General features: G+C 38.4%; 1 protein-coding gene across 1 annotated transcript in view; it reads left to right on the top strand.

The window, feature by feature from the left end:
- The window catches only part of CFTR (CF transmembrane conductance regulator), an 80426-nt gene that overhangs the window by 36009 nt on the left and 21816 nt on the right, over positions 1-22601 (top strand). The window contains exons 12-20 of the mRNA XM_065743487.1: positions 4512-4606; positions 7181-7267; positions 8077-8809; positions 10479-10607; positions 13109-13146; positions 14533-14786; positions 15891-15970; positions 19850-20000; positions 21081-21308. Coding sequence (XP_065599559.1) covers positions 4512-4606; positions 7181-7267; positions 8077-8809; positions 10479-10607; positions 13109-13146; positions 14533-14786; positions 15891-15970; positions 19850-20000; positions 21081-21308 — 1795 coding nt within the window. The remainder of the gene's footprint in view (positions 1-4511; positions 4607-7180; positions 7268-8076; positions 8810-10478; positions 10608-13108; positions 13147-14532; positions 14787-15890; positions 15971-19849; positions 20001-21080; positions 21309-22601) is intronic.

Genomic DNA, 22601 nt, shown 5'->3' on the forward strand with positions numbered 1-22601 from the left:
TATACAAGGGCTGCTCCAAAAAGTAATGCCTCCTGTTTTATGATATAGACCCACAATGTCAGAGGAGGATGTTGGTAGTATGGCAGTAGAGGCAGAACCTTCCCACCAGTGTCCCACTACATGTTGTTACTGTGTGACAGATGGCAGCAGAGGGGCACTGACAAAATGACATCTTATGTGAAAGTGCATATGAAGCAAAGGTATGTCATGGAATTCCTCCACGCAGACAAAAATGGCACCCACTGACATTCACTGACTCTTGCTGAACATTTATGGACACCAAACAGCAGATGTGAGCACAGTGAGGCAGTGAGTGGTGAGTTTCAGCAGTGGTGACAGTGATGTGAAAAACAAGCCATGTTCTAGATGGCTATGTACAGCTGTCACACCACAAAATGAAGAGTGCCTTGATCAGCTCATCTGCATGAATCAGAAGGCTACGACTAGGGAACCGTGTCCAGAGCTAAATATCAGCATCAAAGCATTGGCGGCAATGTTGCAATATCACAAATTTTGCATCAGGTGTAGCCCATGAGTACTCACACAGGAACAGAAAGAACACTGTATTAAATTTTGACAAGACTTATTGAATCAGTATGAGGCTGAATGTGACAGTTTCCTGGATCACAGTGTAACTGGTAATGAGATGTGTCATCACCACTATGAGCTGGAGTCAAAATGGCAGTCCATGAAGAGGCAAAATGTGAATTCCCCATTGAAGAAAACGTTCAAGATTCAGCCCTCAATGGATAAAGTTATGTGCATTGCCTTTTGAGATAGGAAAGGAGTGATCCTTCCCTAGAATTCCCTGGATTCCCTAGAACCCAGACAAACCATCAGCTCTAGCTGCTACATCATGATTCTGACTAAGCTGAAGGCTCGAACTTCCAGAGGCAGGACAGAGAAGATAACTTTTCCCAAGATAATGCCAGGCCCCATAACAGTTTGAAGACGGTGGAGTACAATGTCAGTCTTGTCTGGACTATACTTTAAAATCCACAACATAGTCCAAATTTGGTTCTTTCAGACTGTCATCTGTTTGGGCCAATGAAAGTCATACTGTGTAGGCAACATTTTTCTAGCAATGACACTGTCACAACAATTGTGAAATTGTTGAGTGGGTCACCTCTGCTGGTGAGGATTTTTATGTGTGACTTGCAGCCCTTGGTAAAAATGCAAAGCAAATGGTAATGACTATGTTCTCTGTAGCTGAGAATTTGCTCTATCAAATAGTGTTACTGTGCATCTGTTACAGTTTCCATGGAAATAGATAGGAGGCATTACTTTTGAATTGACCTATGTATATTTTAAAGAAAATCTAGTAAATGCTTCATTAGTATGCTGTTTTTTGTGCTGTTCAGCATCATTACATGAGATTTGTTCCTGGCTTAATTTCACTTCCTGCATAAAATGACAGCAAGGATGTATTTGGACCAGCCCTACATACTTTTTTACAATAGGTAATGCATGTTCCAACAAATAACATTGTGTGTCTATTGGACTTCTTCACTCTGTTTACGCCATTGAAAGAAATTACAAACCATTTTTTAATTATTATAATTACAGCCTGAAAAGTTCTTTGTCTGTTCCATGCCATATATTACCCTGAGGTGAAAGGTAGAAGAGAACAGAAGGGGAACTCATTAGAAGTCTGATTAAAATTCCATGTTGACACACCTGCAAAGAAATATATCAGACAAAATCCAATCAGCATATAAAGCAATGGGAGTTCTGGAATTAATTTCAGTAGGGCTAGAATTTTACACTGATGACAGGGGGAGATGTGCTGGGCTCAGTAATCACCTGTTTTTGTTTTTTGGAAGAAGAGGTAGAATCGGGCATCAGCAATGGCACCAACAACATTGCGGGCTGCAGGAGAAATGTGAAACAGATATTTAGGTATGCAGGGACACAAATCCCAGTGTCCAGGTGAAGATATTAGGTAAATGTCAAAGGTACAGATACATAATGTGACTGCTATGCGCAGAGTGAAATCGGAAAGGATCTGAGCAGGTCATCTCAATTAAATGCCAGAAAAACCTTTATGCCAGAATTCCATACCTCCTCTTGAAATACTTCGTGGCCTATAGAAAACTTATTACATTCAGATAATTTTGATTTTAAAATGTTGGCACTATTCTTGCATCCTTCTTTCTACAAATGTCAGTTAGTAAAAGGGATTTGCTTGTGTGGGAAGTAACTAGTTAACATCAGAATAATTTAGAAATCACCTGCAATGGCTTTTCCATACATAAAAGCCTCTTGATTTTAAGGTCAGAATCCTCTGAGCCAGGAAGTAAATGCTATTATCAAATTAAAGAGTTGGGAGAATCTCCCATTTCCTGACAGATCAGGCAGTCAATTTCTAGTCTTTGAGCTGCTGGACTTTAATCTGTCACTGATCCAGGGCTGAGCAGCATTGTTACTCTGTTCCTGAGGTCAGGGCAATTTACAGGGGAGGAAGAAGGAAGCATTTATCTGGCATGATTTTTATTTATTTATTTATTCGGCAATACCCCTGGGGCCTGAGACATCCAAAAGAGAATGATTAGCAGTCAAAATCTCAGTAGAGGTGATCACAGTTGTATTATATCAGACTTGATGTGAAATGTTAGTTAACTACTAAAGAGCAGCTCAGCTTGGACTGTATTGCCCTGGAAGTCTGGACAGCCTGGTATCTGAGCCTGACTGTATGTCCCAGCACTTCTCTGTTCACGTGGGGGGATGATTCAGATTGCATGTGCAGAGCTAGAATTGACCATTCTTATGCAGATATCACAGCTGCAAACAGGAGTCCTCTGCTAGCTGGGGATAGACAAGATAAAAGGTGTTCTGACACTGCCATAGCCAAGATTTTATCTTTTTCCTCCATCTTTCTAATTCCATATCCTCTCTTCCACTGTTTTAGTAGCAGAAGTTATGTTAGTTCTCTGACTGGGCACATTTTTTGATCGCTTCCAGAATAACTCAAGCTTGTTTCTTTTGCCAGGCATCTGCTTTCTAATTTCATAAATAGTAATGCCTTGAAAAATGCTTCAGATTTTTCTTCTAGTGTTTCATCTACAGAAAGGTGGCAAGCCCTCCTTTGCCTGAGTCACTGTTCTGACTCTAAAGTGGGGATGTTCCTGAACAGGAAGCACTGGAGGGGCCCAGCCTTTTCCAGCAGCAGCAGTAGGCCATCTGGGACATGTTCATGCCCCTAATACTCATGGAATGGCTGTGTGCAGGCAAATGAATGGTTCTGAGTGCCTTGAATTGTTGCAGTTGCTGTGTGTGAGAGCAGGTGTACAGCAGTGCTGTGCATCTGGTAGGCTTGGGGCTTCCTGCTGGGAAGGCTGCCTTGCAACCCTACGTGCTGGAAGCCCAGTCTGTCCAGGGCACTGCCTGGGAACCCGAGGTGGTCCAGCCTGTGTCTCTGAACAAAGTTCCTTGATGTGGGGAGCACTATGGAGTTGCATCAGGGCAGGTTCAGTTGGGTATCAGGAAAATGTTCTTTACCAGAGAGTGGTCAGACACTGGAACAGACTCTCCAGGGCAGTGGTTGTGGTTCCCAACTGCCAGAGTTCAATTTCAGACATAGAGTCTGATTTTTGGGTGGTCCTTTGTGGAGGCAGGAGTTGGACTTAAGAATCCTTGTGGGTCCTTTCCAACTCAGCAGATACTATAATTCTATGGTTCTATGACTCACAGTGACGTCAGTGTTATTGAAATAGCATAAGGCATAGGCCGGATAAGGCTTACAGGATGAGTTAATATTTTTTATGAGAGCAACTGTAAAATCAGATAAGCTAGACAGTATTCGGGCACATGAGCACTTCTCCACATCTGTTTCCATGACTTACTGTGGCTTGCAGGGGTCTGTGCTAAAATGCTACTACTCAAAAGTCTGGCCACCTGTGCCAATGAAGCACAGGGATCTCTGCTGGTGTCCATTTCTGTTTCACATAAGAACAAAATGGTATTCTATGTTTTCTTCACTGGCAAAACATTCATATCTAGCACAGTTGTAAGTACTTTGCAGCCCTAGTGTTGGAGCTTGGTTCCTAAACTGTTTACAAGCCTGCATTCCTGTCAGTCTGCTGGGAATTTTATCCAAGCCTTCTTTTTATGAAACTGCCTTCTCTGAGGTCTGAAGGATTCAGATGTAGACTTTGATTTTTGCTTTTCCCACCTGTAGTAGCAAGAGCATTCCTTATCATTATTATAGAGGGAACTGTAACGATTGACATCTTGGATCGATTTTATATGGAAGCACATTCTCTGCTTTTATAGCAATCTAGCAATTCAAGTATTTGTTCTTGAGATCTTACAGCTTGAGATCGTTCTCTGACGTTTTTGATTATGTGAACAGGTGAAAAAATAATCCCATGGGGGGCTCTTTTATGTATATATGTCAATTTCTGTCTAACATCTCTGTGCAGTATTGCATATTATGCCTCTGTTCGGTCTGTAGCTTGAATTTCTTGAATACAGAAATTACATGTCAGATTCTTTACAAAAATTGTTAACAGGACATTTTGAAGTTCCCAGACAAAGATTATACAGTGCTGGGGGAAGGTGGAATCATTCTGAGTGGAGGCCAGCGAGCACGAATCTCACTAGCGAGGTGAGCATGTTGCTATCTATTTCTATGTTTTATATATAGGGGAAATGTTATGACTAAGTTCACAAATACACGTGGGCTAAGACCTGACTATACCCCAGGCAGGAACTTAAGAAAATGAAAAAAAATCTGAGATTTGTTCTGCAGTTTCATTTGTGATACATCTGCGCTTTTAAAAATTTGCTGCCAATGCATGCTTTGGCTTTGCTGAAGATGAGTGTTTTTCTCCTGATGCAAGACAGAGCCATTGGGAGATTCAGAACTTCACGTGTAGTTCTCTGAGTATCAAAAGCACACTTGCCATATAAGTACACAAATAAAGTAGTATTCAGGATCTTTGCTGGCTGTGACACACAGAGCAGTATATATACCAGTAAATGACATATTCTCTGCCTGTAGATAACAAAACTGAAAAAAGCCTGCCATGTTTCACTAAGTGTTGTTACTGGTTTAGGATTTTTTGTATCATACAAGAAATAAGTGGAAAGCAATGGTTAGTTCACACCAATGGGTAATGGCCTAGCCCTGTCTGTTTAGCTTTCCAAAGTTAGCAGATAATTTTGAAGTCATGTAGAAGAATAGCATGTTTTTCATATAAATTAGCTGTATGTTTTGGCTGGATTGCTTAGCATCATCAGAAATCCAGGGATTATAGCTATAATGTGTAAAGAGTCCTGTTGATTTCTGTGCTGAGTGTGAGTTGCACTGGCTTGCTCAGAAATGCTTGATGGAAGTCTCATTATAGTGATCCACAGTGGCACCCCATGTGCATGCCTGTTTGAGTCTAGAAGATGAATTCATTGAAATGAGGAGGCTTTCAGTGGGGATATTTATAGAGCATATGTAAGAGAGGAAAAGGGATATGATTGTTTCTCTTTTATGTAGTAAGATAAGAAAGAAGTGGGCAAAGTTTCCAGAGAATACTAAAGAAAAAGAAGAAAAAAACACCCTAACCTAAACCCACTTAGACTTTCATCCAAACTTTAAAAAAAACATTTCTCAGATTCACTGAGTAATCTTGTCTGTTGTTTTTCAGATGATCACAGCTCATTTACTGTAATGTCATATAATTGAATTGATGTTTTTATTGCCAGCTGTATAATAATTATTTTATAAACAGTTACATGTTCAAAGACAATCGTTTATCTGCTTTAAATTTTGATTGTGCTCTGATCTAAACTCAACATATAGCAAGGTGTGCAGGTCTGTGGGTTGCAGATGAAGGTCTGTGAAGCTTGAGAAGAAAATGTAGGATTACAGCCCTGGGTTGTACTCATCTGCAGATAATCTGGATGTTATTTGCTTGTACTGGTTGTTACAGTTTCAATGGTGTACTCCATGCAGTCATATTAAATCAGAATCCTTTCTCTAAGTGCCATCAGTGATCTTTAATGAGAAGCAGATGCATCTTGCCTGAGTTCTAGCTTTCTAACAGCACTGTCAGTGTTGCAGCTGCAACAGGATGAAAGAAAAGCTCCTGAACAGAGCACACTGTGTGCACTGGCCTTGAGTTAGCTCACTGGCCCAGCACCCCAATATCAGTCAAACACAGCTAATTAAGTCCACCATGCAAATTACAGCCATAATCTGAATGCAACTGTTATTCCATCAAACAAACTGCATACTTCTTACTGATGAAAATGCCAAGAACACTATGAGCTTTTTGTTATTGTGCAGCAACTTCATCATAATGTATGGCCACTGAAATCAGTCATGACAGGGAATTTTTTTGATACAGCTACTTGAATTATTAACATAATGTACTAATATTGAGAGTTATTTCTCCTGGTGGTTGAATATTTTCACATTGTTTAACACAATTATTTTAAAACACAATTAAAAAGTACTTGAAAAAGTACTGAATTGAAGTTGTACAAATTTTCTTTACTAATTATACTCTGATGCATATCACATCATAATTTTCATACTGACAGAGGAAGACAAGCAGTCTCTCAGAACTTCTATTGAAATTGATCTAAAGAACCCCTCTTAACCAGAGGCTTAGGTGTCATTGAGCCATGTGACTTAACACAAATAATATTTCATATTCTCAACTAAAAATATTGTACAGTCCTATTTAAAGTAATGCTTGCAAGCTCATAGCTTGCTAGCACACTTGTTCTGGCTCACTATTTATCTCAGATTTCTTTTAAAACTAAAGCCTTGCACCAAAGTCTTTTCAGGCACTTATTTATGTGTGTGTAATATTTCCTCAGACATCAGAAGACATTACAGTAGATTCTAAATTACCATTTAAATATTCATTGTACATCCAGAGGGACTATAAAATTCAGGCTTTAAAAAGATCTATGGAGAAGCCTATGTAAAAAGCAGCTCTATTTATTCCTTTTCACTGAAATTAATGAAATATTTATTTAGTACTTAATCTAGTCTGCAGCAAGGAAAGTGTTAGCTGAAAAATCTCTTGTGAGCAAATTAATTGTTGAACTACAAGTCCATATTGATACTGTAGAAAACTTTTTGAGTTAGAAATGTAAAGGCAGTCATTTTAAATTATATTTATGTAAATTTATAAGATTTGTGAAAGTTAATTTCCTTTCCATTTTCTCTGTTCAGAGCAGTGTACAAAGATGCTGATTTGTATCTCATGGATTCTCCTTTTGGATATTTAGACATTTTTACAGAAAAAGAAATATTTGAGAGGTACTGTATGTTTTGAAATGCTGTTCTTAAGAATTTCATCAAATGGCTTAGTGTAAAACCAATAACTAATTACTCCTAATTGGTATAGAATTTAATAACAGTACAAAAATACAGAAGTGATCAAAATAATACATTTGGGGAATGTTATTTTATAGAGTTTTTGTGTGTGAGGGCCTTTGTGTATGAGCCCATTTGCCTGGGCCATATGGAACCTGATGTAATCTATTAATCTCAGAGCAAAACACTTCAAAACTGGTGTATCTGTGTGCCAGAAGGGCTCTCAGTTTAAAAATTTTATCAACTTTGTCAGTGTATATTTTTAATTTATTCTTTTTTTTAATAAATTTCCATTGCTGAAAGAGTGGTCACCTGAAAGTGTCCACTGACCAAGAGATTAACAGAATGCTGGCCAAACACATAGACTTCTGGCTTGTCCTGTTAGTGTAGCTCAAAACATCCAGGACACGTACTACCATCCATGAACTTTGCAGTCATCAAATATTTGAAGCTTTGAAACTGAGCTAATAGATCCAAGTAACTCTAAGATGAGGAGAAATATTTTCATGTTGAACTGTGCTTTTTGGATTGATCTGAAAATGGTTTATTTTTCCCCCTCCTTTGGCTTCTTCACTAAAAATGCTCATCCTTCACACATTCCAGCCTTACCACCTCCTTGTAGCTTGAGGGAGAACCCAAGACTGTTCATATTTGCAGGGAGGCAGGTATGGATTGAAAATGGAAGAGATAAAAGCAATGTTGAATTATGAAAAGACAAAATCTAATTTTTAACTCTTTCATTTTTTTTGTAGCTGCGTGTGCAAATTGATGGCCAATAAAACTAGGATCTTAGTTACTTCAAAACTGGAACATTTGAAGATTGCTGACAAAATATTAATCTTACATGAGGGAAGCTGCTATTTCTATGGAACATTTTCTGAACTTCAGGGTCAAAGGCCAGATTTCAGCTCAGAGCTGATGGGATTTGATTCTTTTGATCAATTCAGTGCAGAGAGAAGAAATTCAATTATAACTGAGACTCTCCGACGATTTTCCATTGAAGGAGAAAGCATGGGATCACGAAATGAAATAAAGAAGCAATCTTTTAAACAAACATCAGATTTTAATGACAAAAGGAAGAACTCCATAATTATTAACCCACTTAATGCAGGCAGAAAGTTATCAATAATGCAGAAGAATGGGACACAGGTCAATGGACTGGAAGATGGCCACATTGACTCACCAGAAAGGAGGTTCTCACTAGTACCTGACCTGGAACAAGGAGATGTCGGTCTACCTCGAGGTAACATGTTAAACTCTGACCATATGCTGCAATCTCGGAGGAGGCAATCTGTGTTAAGCCTGATGACAGGCACCTCTGTGAACCAGGGACCACATGTCTCCAAAAAGGGAAGTACAACATTTCGGAAAATGTCGATGGTACCTCAGACAAACCTGTCTTCCGAGATAGATATCTACACTAGACGCTTGTCTCGAGACAGTATCTTGGACATAACTGATGAAATTAATGAAGAGGATTTGAAGGTGCGTGTTGATTGACTTCACTTTTTTTTTTTTTATATGGTGATTATATTGAGCAATATAATTCTTATGCCCATTTCTACCTGACTCTATAATTTCTAATACAATATTTCCTGTGGAATATCTTTTTTAAATACCCATTACTATTTTTTAACCTCAAATACTATCTTGAAATTCTTAAAAATGCTTCTTGTTGTCAGACTGCCTAGCTAATAAATAACAGACAAGGAAGCTGGATTTTCCTCTGTTTTTATGGATGTGATGGAAATCACACAATTAAGTTTATGCCAATAACTGAAGCAATATTTCTTTTTTATAATTAACAACATTACATAATGAAATACTTTTCTTTCCCCTAATTTTTTTTTTAAAGTTGATTTTCACAGGATATGAAAATTTTCTAAAGTAGTTTGCTATCTGGAAAAAAGTCTAGAAGAAACATCGAAATTCATAATTTGCTGAAGCACTGTCCATTTTTTCTTTTGCTTTATTGTTTTGAACAGAATAAAAATAAATAAAATATTAAAATATAAATATAAAATATATATGATTTTACTTTAATGACATATTAATAATCTACATTTCAATAAATATCAAAAGAAAATTGCTGTTTCATAGATTCATAGATACATTAGGTTGGAAAGGACCTACAAGATCATCTAGTCCAACCATCCTCCTATCACCATCCTTACCCACTGAACTACTAAATCAAATCCCTTAGCACCTCATCTAAACGCTTCTTGAACAGCGCTAGGGATGGTGCCTCAGCCACCTCCCTAGGCAGGCCATTCCAGTGCCTGACCACTCTTTCAGAGAAAAAATGTTTCCTCAGGTCTAATCTAAATCTTCCCCGGCGCAACTTGTGGCCATTCCCTCTTGTCCTGTCATTATTTATCAGGGAGAAGAGGCCCACCCCCTCCTCACCACAACCCCCCTTCAGGAAGTGGTGGAGTGTGATAAGGTTTGATTAACTATTACTCAACTTTTAGAAGTGCTGGACAAATCTTCATTGTTTCTCTCAGTGTTGTCTGAATATTTCAAATAATCTCTAAACTGTGTTGCTGGAGCAAAGTTAATTTGACCACCCATTATCTCCTTCTCCAGCCTGTATCAGACAATTTGAATCATAGAATCATTGAACAATTTGGATTGGAAAACTTAAAGATCAGCCAGATCCAACCCCCAGCCATGGATGAGGACAATTCCCATTAGGCCGGCACAGAGCCCCATCCAACTTAGCCTTGAACACTTCCCCGGATAGAGTATCCACAGCTTCTCAGGGCAACTCGTTCAGAGCCTCACCACTCTCACAGTGAAGAATTTTTTCCTAATGTCTAATTTAAATCTTCTCTCTTTTAGCTTAAAGCTGTATCCCTTTGTCCTATCACTACATTCCATGATAAAGAGTTCCTCTCCATCTTTCCTGTAGCCCCCCTTTAGGTACTGGAATGCCACTATAAGGTCTCCCTGGAGCCTTCTCTTCCTTGGGCTAAAAAATTCCAACTTTCTACGCCTGTAGCGTGAATGCTACAGCTCAGTGATTTGGAGTCAGCATAAAGAATGACAGCTTTCATGTGATTTAGAAGAATGAATGACAGCATTCATGTGTTGGAAACTTTCACAGATAGGTACTATTGTCATTGTAACTATGATCTTATCAATTCTTTGTCAGGAATGCTTTACTGATGATGCTGAAAGCATGGGTACTGTTACCACGTGGAATACTTATTTCAGATACATTACCATCCACAAAAGCTTGATTTTTGTACTAATTTTATGTGTGACTATCTTCTTACTTGAGGTAAGAAAATCTCTTCCCAATGCCATTTTTTATTCAGTGTTTCTTTAAATTATGTTGTTTGTGATAGAAGTATAAAGGGATAAAGCATCAAGACATTAGCTGATGCATGTATTGATCAGTAGCACCTTATGTTAAAATCATATTTTTTGGATATAATTTCTCTACTGTTTAGTTGAACATTGCTCACTGAAGATAATGATGAGTAGTAGTGCATGACAACAGAAGACCCACCAACTCAAATTACCTGTTATTTCATTCTGTGTTGTAAATTGTTGTCCTGAGCTTGTCTCTTGTTCACAGGTGAATGACCTTCCCTTTTCTATGAAAAGATGTCTTTATAGAGCCTTGGAAATTAAACAAGTACACATATATCAATCCTTTTAAAAAGTTGCTTTTAAAAATGAGTTATTAGCTTTTCTCTCAATGAAAGAAGACTGTGTAATAATGCAGAAAGCTGAACGCTTCTGATGGGATTTAAAGATAAATATATATATACATATATATATACAGGAAGAGGATCCCAGAAACAATGAGGCCTGCTCCAAAAGTAATGCCTCCTATTGTTCCACAGTGTCAGAGGCAGATGTTGGAGTTATGACAGTAGAAGTTTAACCTTTCCACCAATATTCATTTACATTTTGCTGCTTTTTGTTTACATTTTGTTTACATTTGGCAATCTGACAAAGTCTGTCTGACATGGTACTGCATGTAAAGCAGAGATGTGTCATTGAATTCTTACATGCAGAAAAATGGCACCCGCTGACATTCATTGACTGTTGCTGAACGCTTATGAGGATCAAACAATGGATGTTATCACACTGAGATGGTGGGCAATGCATTTCAGCAGTAGTGACAGTGACAAATACAAGCCACATTCTGGATGACCATACAGATTTTTATGAGCTCTTGTTTGTTGCTTGTGAAAGGGCATAGCTAATGTTGGTGACTATATTGGAAAGTTGTGTTTTGTAGCTGAGAATTTTCTCTATCTAATAGCATAATTGTGCTCTTTGTATTGTTGTAGTTTCCATGGAAATAAATAGGAGGCATTATTTTCAGAGTGGTCTACATACGTTTAGACTATGTATATTTAGACAGAAAAGAAATCATAAGCAGAAAAAGAGGCAGACTGAAATATAGTGGCCTACATTAAGATCTCCACTGACTCAGAGAACAGATAACAAGCTTCCATTGGGCACAGTAAATAAGAGTTGAATTCCATATCTTAAAATATGCTAAAATAGATTATGTAGACAAATATGTAAAACTCGCAGCCAAACAATATCAGACAAATAGATATGTCAAAGGTAGGTGTCACCTGGAAAGAGCAGTAATACAAGAGTAAAAACGTTAAAGGTTTGGATAATTGCCTTTGAAAATACTGGGAAAGAGATCGTTTTTCTTCTTTTCTTTTCCCTTTCCCTTTCCCTTTCCCTTTCCCTTTCCCTTTCCCTTTCCCTTTCCCTTTCCCTTTCCCTTTCCCTTTCCCTTTCCCTTTCCCTTTCCCTTTCCCTTTCCCTTTCCCTTCCCCTTCCCCTTCCCCTTCCCCTTCCCCTTCCCCTTCCCCTTCCCCTTCCCCTTCCCCTTCCCCTTCCCCTTCCCCTTCCCCTTCCCCTTCCCCTTCCCCTTCCTTCCCCTTCCCCTTCCTTCCCCTTCCCCTTCCTTCCCCTTCCCCTTCCCCTTCCCCTTCCCCTTCCCCTTCCCCTTCCCCTTCCCCTTCCCCTTCCCCTTCCCCTTCCCCTTCCCCTTCCCCTTCCCCTTCCCCTTCCCCTTCCCCTTCCCCTTCCCCTTCCCCTTCCCCTTCCCCTTCCCCTTCCCCTTCCCCTTCCCCTTCCCCTTCCCCTTCCCCTTCCCCTTCCCCTTCCCCTTCCCCTTCCCCTTCCCCTTCCCCTTCCCCTTCCCCTTCCCCTTCCCCTCCCCTCCCCTCCCCTCCCCTCCCCTCCCCTCCCCTCCCCTCCCCTCCCCTCCCCTCCCCTCCCCTTCCCTTCCCTTCCCTTCCCTTCCCTTCCCTTCCCTTCCCTTCCCTTCCCTTCCCTTCCCTTCCCTTCCCTTCCCTTCCCTTCCCTTCCCTTCCCTTCCCTTCCCTTCCCTTCCCTTCCCTTCCCCTCCCCTCCCTTCCCTTCCCTTCCCTTCCCTTCCCCTTTTTAGAGCCATCTAAAATATTAGCCTTTAAAATTTAATAAATGTTAAAGGATACACTGAATATTCCTTGTCATTTGGAGTGCATTAACAAGCCTTTGTTAATAGTATGGTAAAAAAATCAGAATATTTAGCCACGTGAGTGCCTGATTGTAATATAAGTCTAAATGTAGCTTTGCTAGTGGGATGCACTAAATGGTTTCTGTGGAAGGAGTAACAGGGTTTTGCTTCAGGGAAGTTTGATTTCCATGCATTTACAATGCTCTCTCTCCAAACAATTATAAAACAAAACAAAACAAAAAAGAAAATGAGAAGAACATAATGTGACAAGACACAAAATTAACTGTTTTCTCTGGTCGCAGGTGGCTGCTTCTCTTGTTCTGTTATTATTTCTTCAAAAGTAAGTAGTTATGATCATTTATTGAAGGATTAAGGAATCATTTACATTGATTTTTGTTATAAATAATTAATACATTCTGCCAGAAGTCCACATGGATAAACACTAGCTTAAGTTCAATAAAATGATTCATACATAGAGGTGGTATCTTATACTGGTCCTTCTCTAAGTACTAGCATTTGTGTGGTTTTTGTCTTGCTACTGAATGCATAGCACTGACAGAAGACATTTCCTTACTTAGCTCACTCTAGAGATTTGTGGACTTTTTTCTGGGTATGTTGTGCTTTGGCATTGTTTGTTTGAAATGAACAGTTTCTATAAAACCGTATAATATCCTCTTCTCACTTAGAAATATTTCAAGAAGTTGCAGGGTCCAGCAGATGAAGGTTAAAGCATACTGAGCAGCAGAATGACTTTTCCTGGGTCATTGCTTTTGATTCTTATTTTAGTCCTGTAGCACTAAGTCTGTATGTTTGAGCATAGGAAATATGGTGATTGTTGTGTGATTTGGGGGGGAATTTTTATGTCCCCTTAGGCTAGGTCACTAAGATTTTTGATTAAATTTTATCTTTGTAAAAACACTTCAGTGCACAGCAGCAACATATTGTAGAAATTACTACAAATGCTGATAGGTGCCAGCATGGCCAAAGATACGTGAAGAAAAGAACATGGCATGTATTGCCTTGGTTCCCATACACACACAGAGTAACTTTGTCTTACTGGCTTTTGAGGTAGATCATTAATTATAAAATGGAGTGGGTCCAGAGGTGGGCCACAAAGATGATTAGATGGCTGGAGCATCTCTCCAATAATGAAAGGAGCTGGGTTTCTTCAGACTGGAGAAGAAAAGGCTCTGGGGAGACCACAGTATTTGAAAGGAGCTTATAAGCAGGGAGGACACTGACTTTCTATGCAGACATATAGTGACAGGTCAAGGGGAAATGACTTTAAACTGAAAGAGGAGAGGTTTGGGTTAGACGTTAGAAATAAACTCTTCATTCAGAGGGTGGTGAGGCACTGGAACAGGCTACTCACAGAAGCTGTGGATGCCCCATCCTTGGAGGTCTTTAAGGCCAGGCTTGATGGGTTTCTGGGCAGCCTGATCTAGTGGTTGGCAATGCTGCTCATGACAGGGGTTTGAAGTAGATGATCTTTGAGGTCTCTTCCAACTCAAGCCATTATATAATTCTATGATAATATGATTCAATCTCATAGGATAGAATAATTAATACAGGATAGGATTTTTCATAGGATAATAATGACAATAAAACTATACAACTAATCATTAACTTAGTTTTAAAAGAAATGAACATTGCAGTACTATTTGTTTAGAGAAATTAAAAAGAAACTTGCGATTTCGGATAATGCATTTTTTTTTCTATCACACAGTAAAGCTGCAAAAGTAAATGCAACACAGCCAGAAAATGCTACTATTGACAACCCTCCTGTGATCATCACCGACACTAGCTCCTACTACATGATTTATATTTATGTGGGAATTGCAGATACCCTGCTTGCCATGGGGATTTTCAGAGGCTTGCCTCTTGTGCATACACTGATAACAGTATCTAAAACTCTTCATCAAAAGATGGTGCATGCAGTTCTTTATGCACCAATGTCAACATTCAACACTTTGAAAGCAGGTAATTTGGATGGAGACTAATTGAGTCATGTGTAGGCTTCATTTTAATTAAAGAGTTTTTGTTCTGCTGAAGGATACTGCTGCTTTCCATTTCTTTCCGTTTCAATTGTCAATCAAGCTGAATGATGAAAGTTTGCTACATAAAGTGAATCTTGTGAATCTTCTAATGGTTTCACTTACTTTAAGTATAACATATTTCAGTTGTCAGTTCTGATTCTGAAATAGCACCTTCTAAGTTGGCATAGAATGAGAAAATTCATTGTTAGAAGTTTGAGGTAATAAAACCAGAAGAGGTTCTAATGAATAGCCTTTGTCTGAAAGTGTAATAGAAAAGATATAGTCTAAAGATATGTGGTGAGTGACAAGGAGTCAGATATGGATGATAAATAGTTCTTTTTTTCATGAGTAGTCCTACTAAAATGGCATAAAACAGCAGTTGGTGTGAACAATGGCATTCATATTCAAATTTGGCTCAGAATTTGATACAGTTCATTACATAACTGGTGCAACAAGTTCTATTTGCTGCTGTACATGAAATTCCTTTCCCATACCATACTTAACTGGTACTTGCTGGAGTATAGGAAGCACTGGTAAAAGACAATGTAACATAGGATTTTCCTTCATTTTCCCATTATATTCTTAGTTCTGTTGTTATTTTGTGGTTGACACAGTTTTTCTTCTCAGAAGCTAAGAAACTGGTATACAAACTCATACAAACACCGATGTACAAATTATCTGTGTATCAGCAAAACCTGATGCATAAATGCTACAAACTTTATGGCTTGTGTCTCTGTTTCTGTTCTGTTTTACATGTTAGCTTGTTTAAACTACATCTTTATGGAGTTTTTATGAAATTCCAAGAGCTGAAACAGACACTGTAGAGCCAAATATGCTCACAACGTAGCTCCACTAAGCTGTAATGGAGTTGCTTGTGCTAGAATAAATATTGTACTTACCTTTAATATTCTGTATTCAGAAAAAAAGGAAAAAAAGGCCTGTTTTGTTTGTTTGGTAAAAGTAATACATGTAGGATTTGGTGGGGAGGGTGTTAAAATGTCTTATTTATTTATTTATTTATTTATTTATTTATTTTCTTGATTCATAGGTGGTATACTTAACAGATTCTCTAAAGATACAGCGATACTGGATGATTTACTTCCACTGACAGTATTTGATCTCATTCAGGTTTGTAGAATAGAAATTCTCAATTTTGGTGTCTTTTAGCATTGTAAAGTTTCAGTTTTACATCAAGGAAAAGAAATAATATAATGAGAAGAACTAGCAACAGGAATTAAATCCCAACATTCTCTTTCTCTCAGTCTGTATGTCTATTTACATAGCTCCTTATCTTGTAAGTCAATTTCATTGCTTCTGTTTTTGAGCTCTTGCCCATATGTTTACCTACATTCTTTGTGCAAATCAATTTCAAGTTCTCAGGCTCAGAATCATTTTTGCCCTGCATCCCCTTCAGTACAAGTCCACATTCACCTTCAAAGATGTAAATGGTATTTGTTTGGTTCCTTTCAGTTATTTTGGATCAAGATGAATATTTTTTAAATGCTATCTTTTTATTACATGCAGTAATTTTCATGAGAAAACCTACTTTGTCTCTTCTGTTCCCAGTCTGGTAGCATCAACCTTAATTTATCTTTTGTCTTGTGTTGACTATGTTCTTTAATTTTCTGTTCTCCTGTAAACTCCCCTCCTGCCTGCCTTATTTGTTAGTTTCACACATGATGATATCCTTTCAGTTCTCAATTGAGAGAATACTTTTTTTTTCCTTATTTTTCCTTTTTCTTTTCCTTTTCTCATAATAGTGATGGCCAAACTTTGTCTTTTATCCTTTGCATCTTCATGGCTTTCACTGAGTGTCTGGGATTTAAGCTGAGTCTGTGAGGTCCTTGTTAACTACTTGTTATGAAAGACAGCTTTTGGGGTTAGGAATTCTTTGGAGGAATTTTATGCCATGAGAGTTGAAGAACTGCAGAATTTATTATTATATATTTTTTTAATGGAAATGCCTGGAGCCAGTGTAACTGCTGGGAAACTCCATGCGTTGCAATATCCTGTTGAGTTTTGAATAACCTCCAATTTACTCACTTTGAAAAGAACTCTTAAGGAATACAGAGAAAGAGACAATTCCAGTGTTTCTTAGAGAGGCCGCCTTTTTTGTTCCTCATCCTGCCTATTCTGAGACTCAGTGGTGCTGTATCAGCAATAGTGCTGACACATTCCATCTGTGAATTTGCTCTGATTTGCAGTTCTTGCAAACATGATGATTTGGTTAAGACCAAGTCCTTTTTCTTATCCTTTTGGTAACTTTGCCTCTTGACCTTAGGGATGCCAGTACACCTCCACCTCCAGAGGTTCATGAAAATGACAGCAATACTTTGTGCACTGCTGAAGTCATGAGTCTTTGCTCAAGGAGTAAACATGGACGTTAAACCATTCTCTGAATTGCTGATGTCATCTTCAGGGTGGATAGTATTCACAACTGTTTTTTCAAGTTTTTTTGTTTGCTTGTTTCTGACATTTTGGATCTGCCATGGAGGAGTTATTCCTAGTGGAATCTTGTTAGTCCATTAAACTCTATGTTGAACTCTATAAAGAAGCTGACTAGTTTTTCATATTTCAAGGATAAAAAAAAAATAAAATCTCTAGATTTACCTTTTCTATTCTGATGCCTTTCAGAGGCTAACCTGTAATACCTATTGGTACATCTCTTTCTTATGAGCGTCAAATGTAGAGACTCCTGGACACGCATGACAAGTTTCCCTGTCCTTCCAGTTTCTTCTGGAGAAGACCATTAAATCCACCCAGTGTCTTGAACACTTTTTACCAGTTGTTTCCTCATAAGACATTTCTGTTGATCCTCTGTAGATTCTGAATTGTTTGTCAGTTTCTGACTTACATGGACACTGCAATAAACAATGTCAGATTCAACTGAAAAACTCAAAGAAATTATGACTTTGACACAGAGTCACAGGTTGGTTGAGTTCAGAATAAATCTGTGGACTTAGTCCATAGAGTCAAACACTAGGACCTCTTCAAACCTTTTGCTTGCAGCAAGGTCATCTACATCCACATTGGATATCTTAAAGAGTACAGACTGCACACATTCTTTGAGCAACATGTTCCAGTGTTTGACTCTCTCCACAGTGAAAAAGGGTTTTTCTCACGTTTAAAGTGAGTTTTGTCTATTTCAACTTGTGCCTATTGCCTCTTGTCCTTTCCTGTCCTTGGTTGACAATTAAAAGAGTCTGACTCTGTCTTTCCTACTTAACCCCAGATACCTATACCCATCTGTGCAAAAAGAAAGAAGTATATTTTACATCAATGCCAAGGAATAGTGTCTGTGATATTTTTTGAAATCCTTTGCATGGGATGCTGCTAGCATATATTGCTAGTCCCTAAGGTTTAATATTATCTCACTCATAAGATCATAGTGAACTCATTATACATTTATTATACCTATGGTCTTAAACACATTTTCTCAGAACAATAGACAGTCATTGGTTAACTGAATTGGCTGTTGCAGTCATCACCACTTTGAACCCTTGATGAAGTCTCTACCACTTGTTGCATTTTCTCAAATGATAAAAAATACAGGAAGCACTGGAATAAGTCTCCTTGTTTGGCCTCCATCCCAACCCTAAAAACTCATCATCTGAGGTCGCTGCAGCACTGTCCTATGGCTTTTAATTGATCTTCATTAACTCTCTGCTGGCATTCCCTGAGCATATTCCAATGTAGCTAGCTTGTGTGCTGATTTTTCACTACTCGCATTTTGGAGAAAGTATTATTTCCTGTCTTTCTACTTCTTTCGTTAGTCAAACTTGTGAGAGAGCACTAATATTCATATTCAGCTTTTTAGTGGAATAGGTTTTGGATCTGCAGAAGAACTATATGGTATGATCATGGTCTTTGCAAAATTCAAGTAAATGATGGAAATGGGAATTAGAACAGCCAATGTGTTACTCTGTGATCTCAAGAAACCTAAGACCTGTATAATTTGGCAAGATGTCATTTCAATAGCTCATTTACTTAATAGTAAGATATACAAAAGGTTCTAAATTCTGTAGTTTGATATAATGAATAAATACAAATTCACTCTTGTGTTTCTACAGACCGTGCTATACAGCCTGTACATGCACAACCCATATGTGTCAGCATTCTTTTAATAGAAATGGGTAAAGTAACACCCTGATATGAAGTAGAGCTTTGCTATTCTGCATACATGGATGTATTTGTTTATCACTGATCCATGTATAGGACAGAAACAGCCCAAGTGCTTAAGGCGCTTCTAAAGTAAAGATCAAAGCTTGACTTAAATAAATCCGTCTGGGGATACTGAGGATGAGGTCTTAGGAGAATGGTAGTAGTCTCTGCTAAATCCAAACTTGAATGAGTTTTCCCTTTTGAATCATCTGTCATCTTAAAATGTCTTTTTTTTAACTTCCTGAAACTAACCTTTCACGCCATAAGTCCTTTCACAACTCATCTCCTGTCTTCTGATCAGGATGACTAGTTTCATACGTAGGTTACAGTCCCTTGCACAATTTATGATGTACCATTTCCCATTTTTTCTGACCCTTGGAAAAACTAATTGGGCCAGAATCTGCAGGAGAGTGGCACTCAGCTTCTGACAGCCTAGCACACCTAGCCCAGATAGGACAGGGACAGCATCAGTAGTTCTGAAAGATAACTGCAGGTACAGCAAGTATCATTCTTACACTTATAACTGAAGAGTGAGTGCATAGCTTCTGTTTTTGTGTGTATTTGTTTGGCTTCATAATTTAGAAATTTGCAATACTGTCTCTACTACAGAAAACATTTATTCCATGTATTAAGACAGATAACCATTCCTATAGGTTGTGGATCTGGCCTCAGTTAGTCACGATCTTTGCATGAAGGCTTGTTCTCAGCTGCAAGTATTACTTAAGTTAGCACTTTATGGTTATCAAAACAATATGTAGTTGCCGTGGGAAGGAAATTCATCACCGATCTCTAGTCTATAAAATTACAAGTTTACTATATCAATAGTATTTTTCTTTCATTCTGCAGTTAATACTGATTGTGATTGGCGCTATAACAGTAGTCTCAATATTACAACCCTACATCTTCCTGGCATCAGTGCCTGTGATAGCAGCCTTTATTGTGTTAAGGGCATACTTCCTCCACACTTCTCAGCAGCTGAAACAACTGGAATCCGAAGGTAGGAGCAAAAAAATTGGTAGACTACTAAATCCACCACAGATCAATTGAGAAGTGATTCATCCTGTCACCTCTTCTCTGCCTTTTTTCTTGTAAGATGCCATTGTCTCTGGGAGTAGAGCACATATCTCCTTAAGAGCACTGCTGTTACTGATCCAGCCAATCCTGAGTGCTCTGCTACCAAAGAACAACGGAGAAGTCCTACTTAAAGCTGGGCTTTAACACCACGGCAGCTGAAAACAAATAAAGTCCTGAAATACAGTTTTCTTGAGAGTAATCTTAACCTGAAAAATTATCATCAGATTTAGTATGTGCCTCACTAGTTTGTTTCCTTATAAGAAAACTTTAGAATCTCTACACATTTCTTTTACGAGTGCAAATAATTCCTTGTTTTGAATAAGTTATTTTACTAAATTTCTCTCTCGCCCCTATTATCAGACTAACATATTCCTAATAAAGTGGAAAAACTGATTCTGAAGTGTGCACTTGCAGATCAGGACTGTGGTTCAGCTTTACAAAAAATTGGCAGGATCTGACAATCCTGAGTCCATTGTGAATCATCTCTAATGCATAACTTTAAAATTCCTCAGATATATAACTAAATATGTTTCATACTTAGAGGGGTTTAGCAGTGGCACACCACTTTTCATGTAATGCAAGGTCTCCTTAAAGTTACCATCATGTTGAGAGAGTGGAGCACTTAAGCACTTTATCTGTGCTAAAAAAAACCCACCCAAACTTACATGATGGAGTTCTCAGAATTGTAGGAATTAACTTCGGCTGGGGAGGATCCTTCTTTCTCTTGTGACATCTTATATCTGACCAGGAGTTTCTCTGAGCAATATGCTGACTATGAGGAATTAATGTGGTCACTTGCTGGCAAGACACTGAATGGAACTTCAACCCATTCATGCAAACACTGCTGTATATTTTGAGTTAAGATTACTTCAACCACGTATGCCGACAACATACATAAATTAAAACAGTGCTAGGAATCAGAGCACAGGGCTGTGGATTTTTATTGTATCAAAAGTATTTTCTTATGAGTGTTTATGATGTTTCTAATTTAAACACTTTACAGCTCGGAGTCCAATATTCACACATCTTGTTACAAGCTTAAAAGGACTGTGGACGCTGAGAGCTTTTGGGCGGCAGCCGTATTTTGAAACTCTATTTCACAAAGCTCTGAACCTACACACTGCGAACTGGTTCCTCTACCTGTCAACTCTGCGCTGGTTCCAGATGAGGATAGAAATGATTTTTGTTGTTTTTTTCAGTGCAGTGGCATTCATCTCAATCATAACCACAGGTACAGTAAGAATACTGGAATGCAAGTTTTGCCACTGTTTTAACAGCTCAGCTGTGGACCCTTCTGATGACAATAAACCATTGGAGTCATTGATTTAAGCACGTCACAGAGTAGAAATTGTGTTTTTTTTAAAGCAGAAGTTATATCACTGTTGTCTGCTATTGTAGAAGGCTCACTGAAGTGATTAATTTGCAAATAATATCTGAGGGGCTACGACTTCCTTTTCTTGACCCTAATTGCTGTAAAAGTAATCTCATGGCTTCTAAACCACATAAACATAACTGTGTGAATGTAATTAAAAGCTTGGATGGTCATTATTATCTGTATTGCTTGCAGTTTTTCAGTAAATTGCAGTTAATGCTCCTCTCATTTTATAAATGAGAGTAAAAATGGAAAGATTTAATGATTTCATAAAGTCACATCAATAGTGGAAGTGTTCATTCAGTTTTCTAATTCCCACATACTGACCCATTTCCTGATGTGATTTCTTTGCAAATTCCTTTAAAAATCACTTCCAAAACGGGTCACCACTCCTAGTACACAAAGGAGAAACACTGTATACCTTACTGTTCTACCTGGATGCTGGGCCAGTTATGGCTTGCTTGACAAGCAGAGTAGGAGCTGAAAGTTCCCAATGAAAACTGAATAATTCAGCTTTATGGAAAAATTCTGCAAGTTTAGCTACAAATAACTTTTTTAAAAGAGTTTTTAATTCAGTATGCTCTCATTTACATTTTTTGATTTTCATTCTCAGGCATTATACTCCCTCTCCCCAGTTTTACATTGAACTTTTTGTTCAGGATCAGTGTTGTGACAACTGATGAACAAGAATTCAGTGATTCTGAGAATGAAGTTTTTTATTTTAACAATATCTGAGTTTCACTTGATCATATTTCACAGTTGATTATACTTCACTTGATCATACATACGGCATCAGATCTGGAGGTTGGTAGCCCTGCCTGTGACAGGGAGGTTGGAACTGGATGATCCTTGGGGTCCCTACCAACCCAAGCCATTCTATGATTCTATGATTCTGTGATACCAAGATTTAATGGCAAAATCAAGATCAGGTTTTTTTGTGAATTCACTGACAGAACCAGGAGTTTAACTGATGAGTAAACTGTCATAGAATCATAGAATCAAAGGGGTTGGAAGGGACCTCTAGAGATCATCGAGTCCAACCCCCCTGCCAAAGCAGCTCCCTGCACCAGGTCACACAGGTAGGCGTCCAGGAGGGTCTTGAATATCTCCAGAGAAGGAGACTGCACAACCCCCCTGTGCAGCTGTGCCAGT

This window comes from Cyrtonyx montezumae, unplaced genomic scaffold, assembly GCF_038088225.1.
Source record: "Cyrtonyx montezumae isolate F1298 unplaced genomic scaffold, pur_monq_1.0 scaffold_3, whole genome shotgun sequence".
Lineage (NCBI taxonomy): Eukaryota > Metazoa > Chordata > Aves > Galliformes > Odontophoridae > Cyrtonyx > Cyrtonyx montezumae.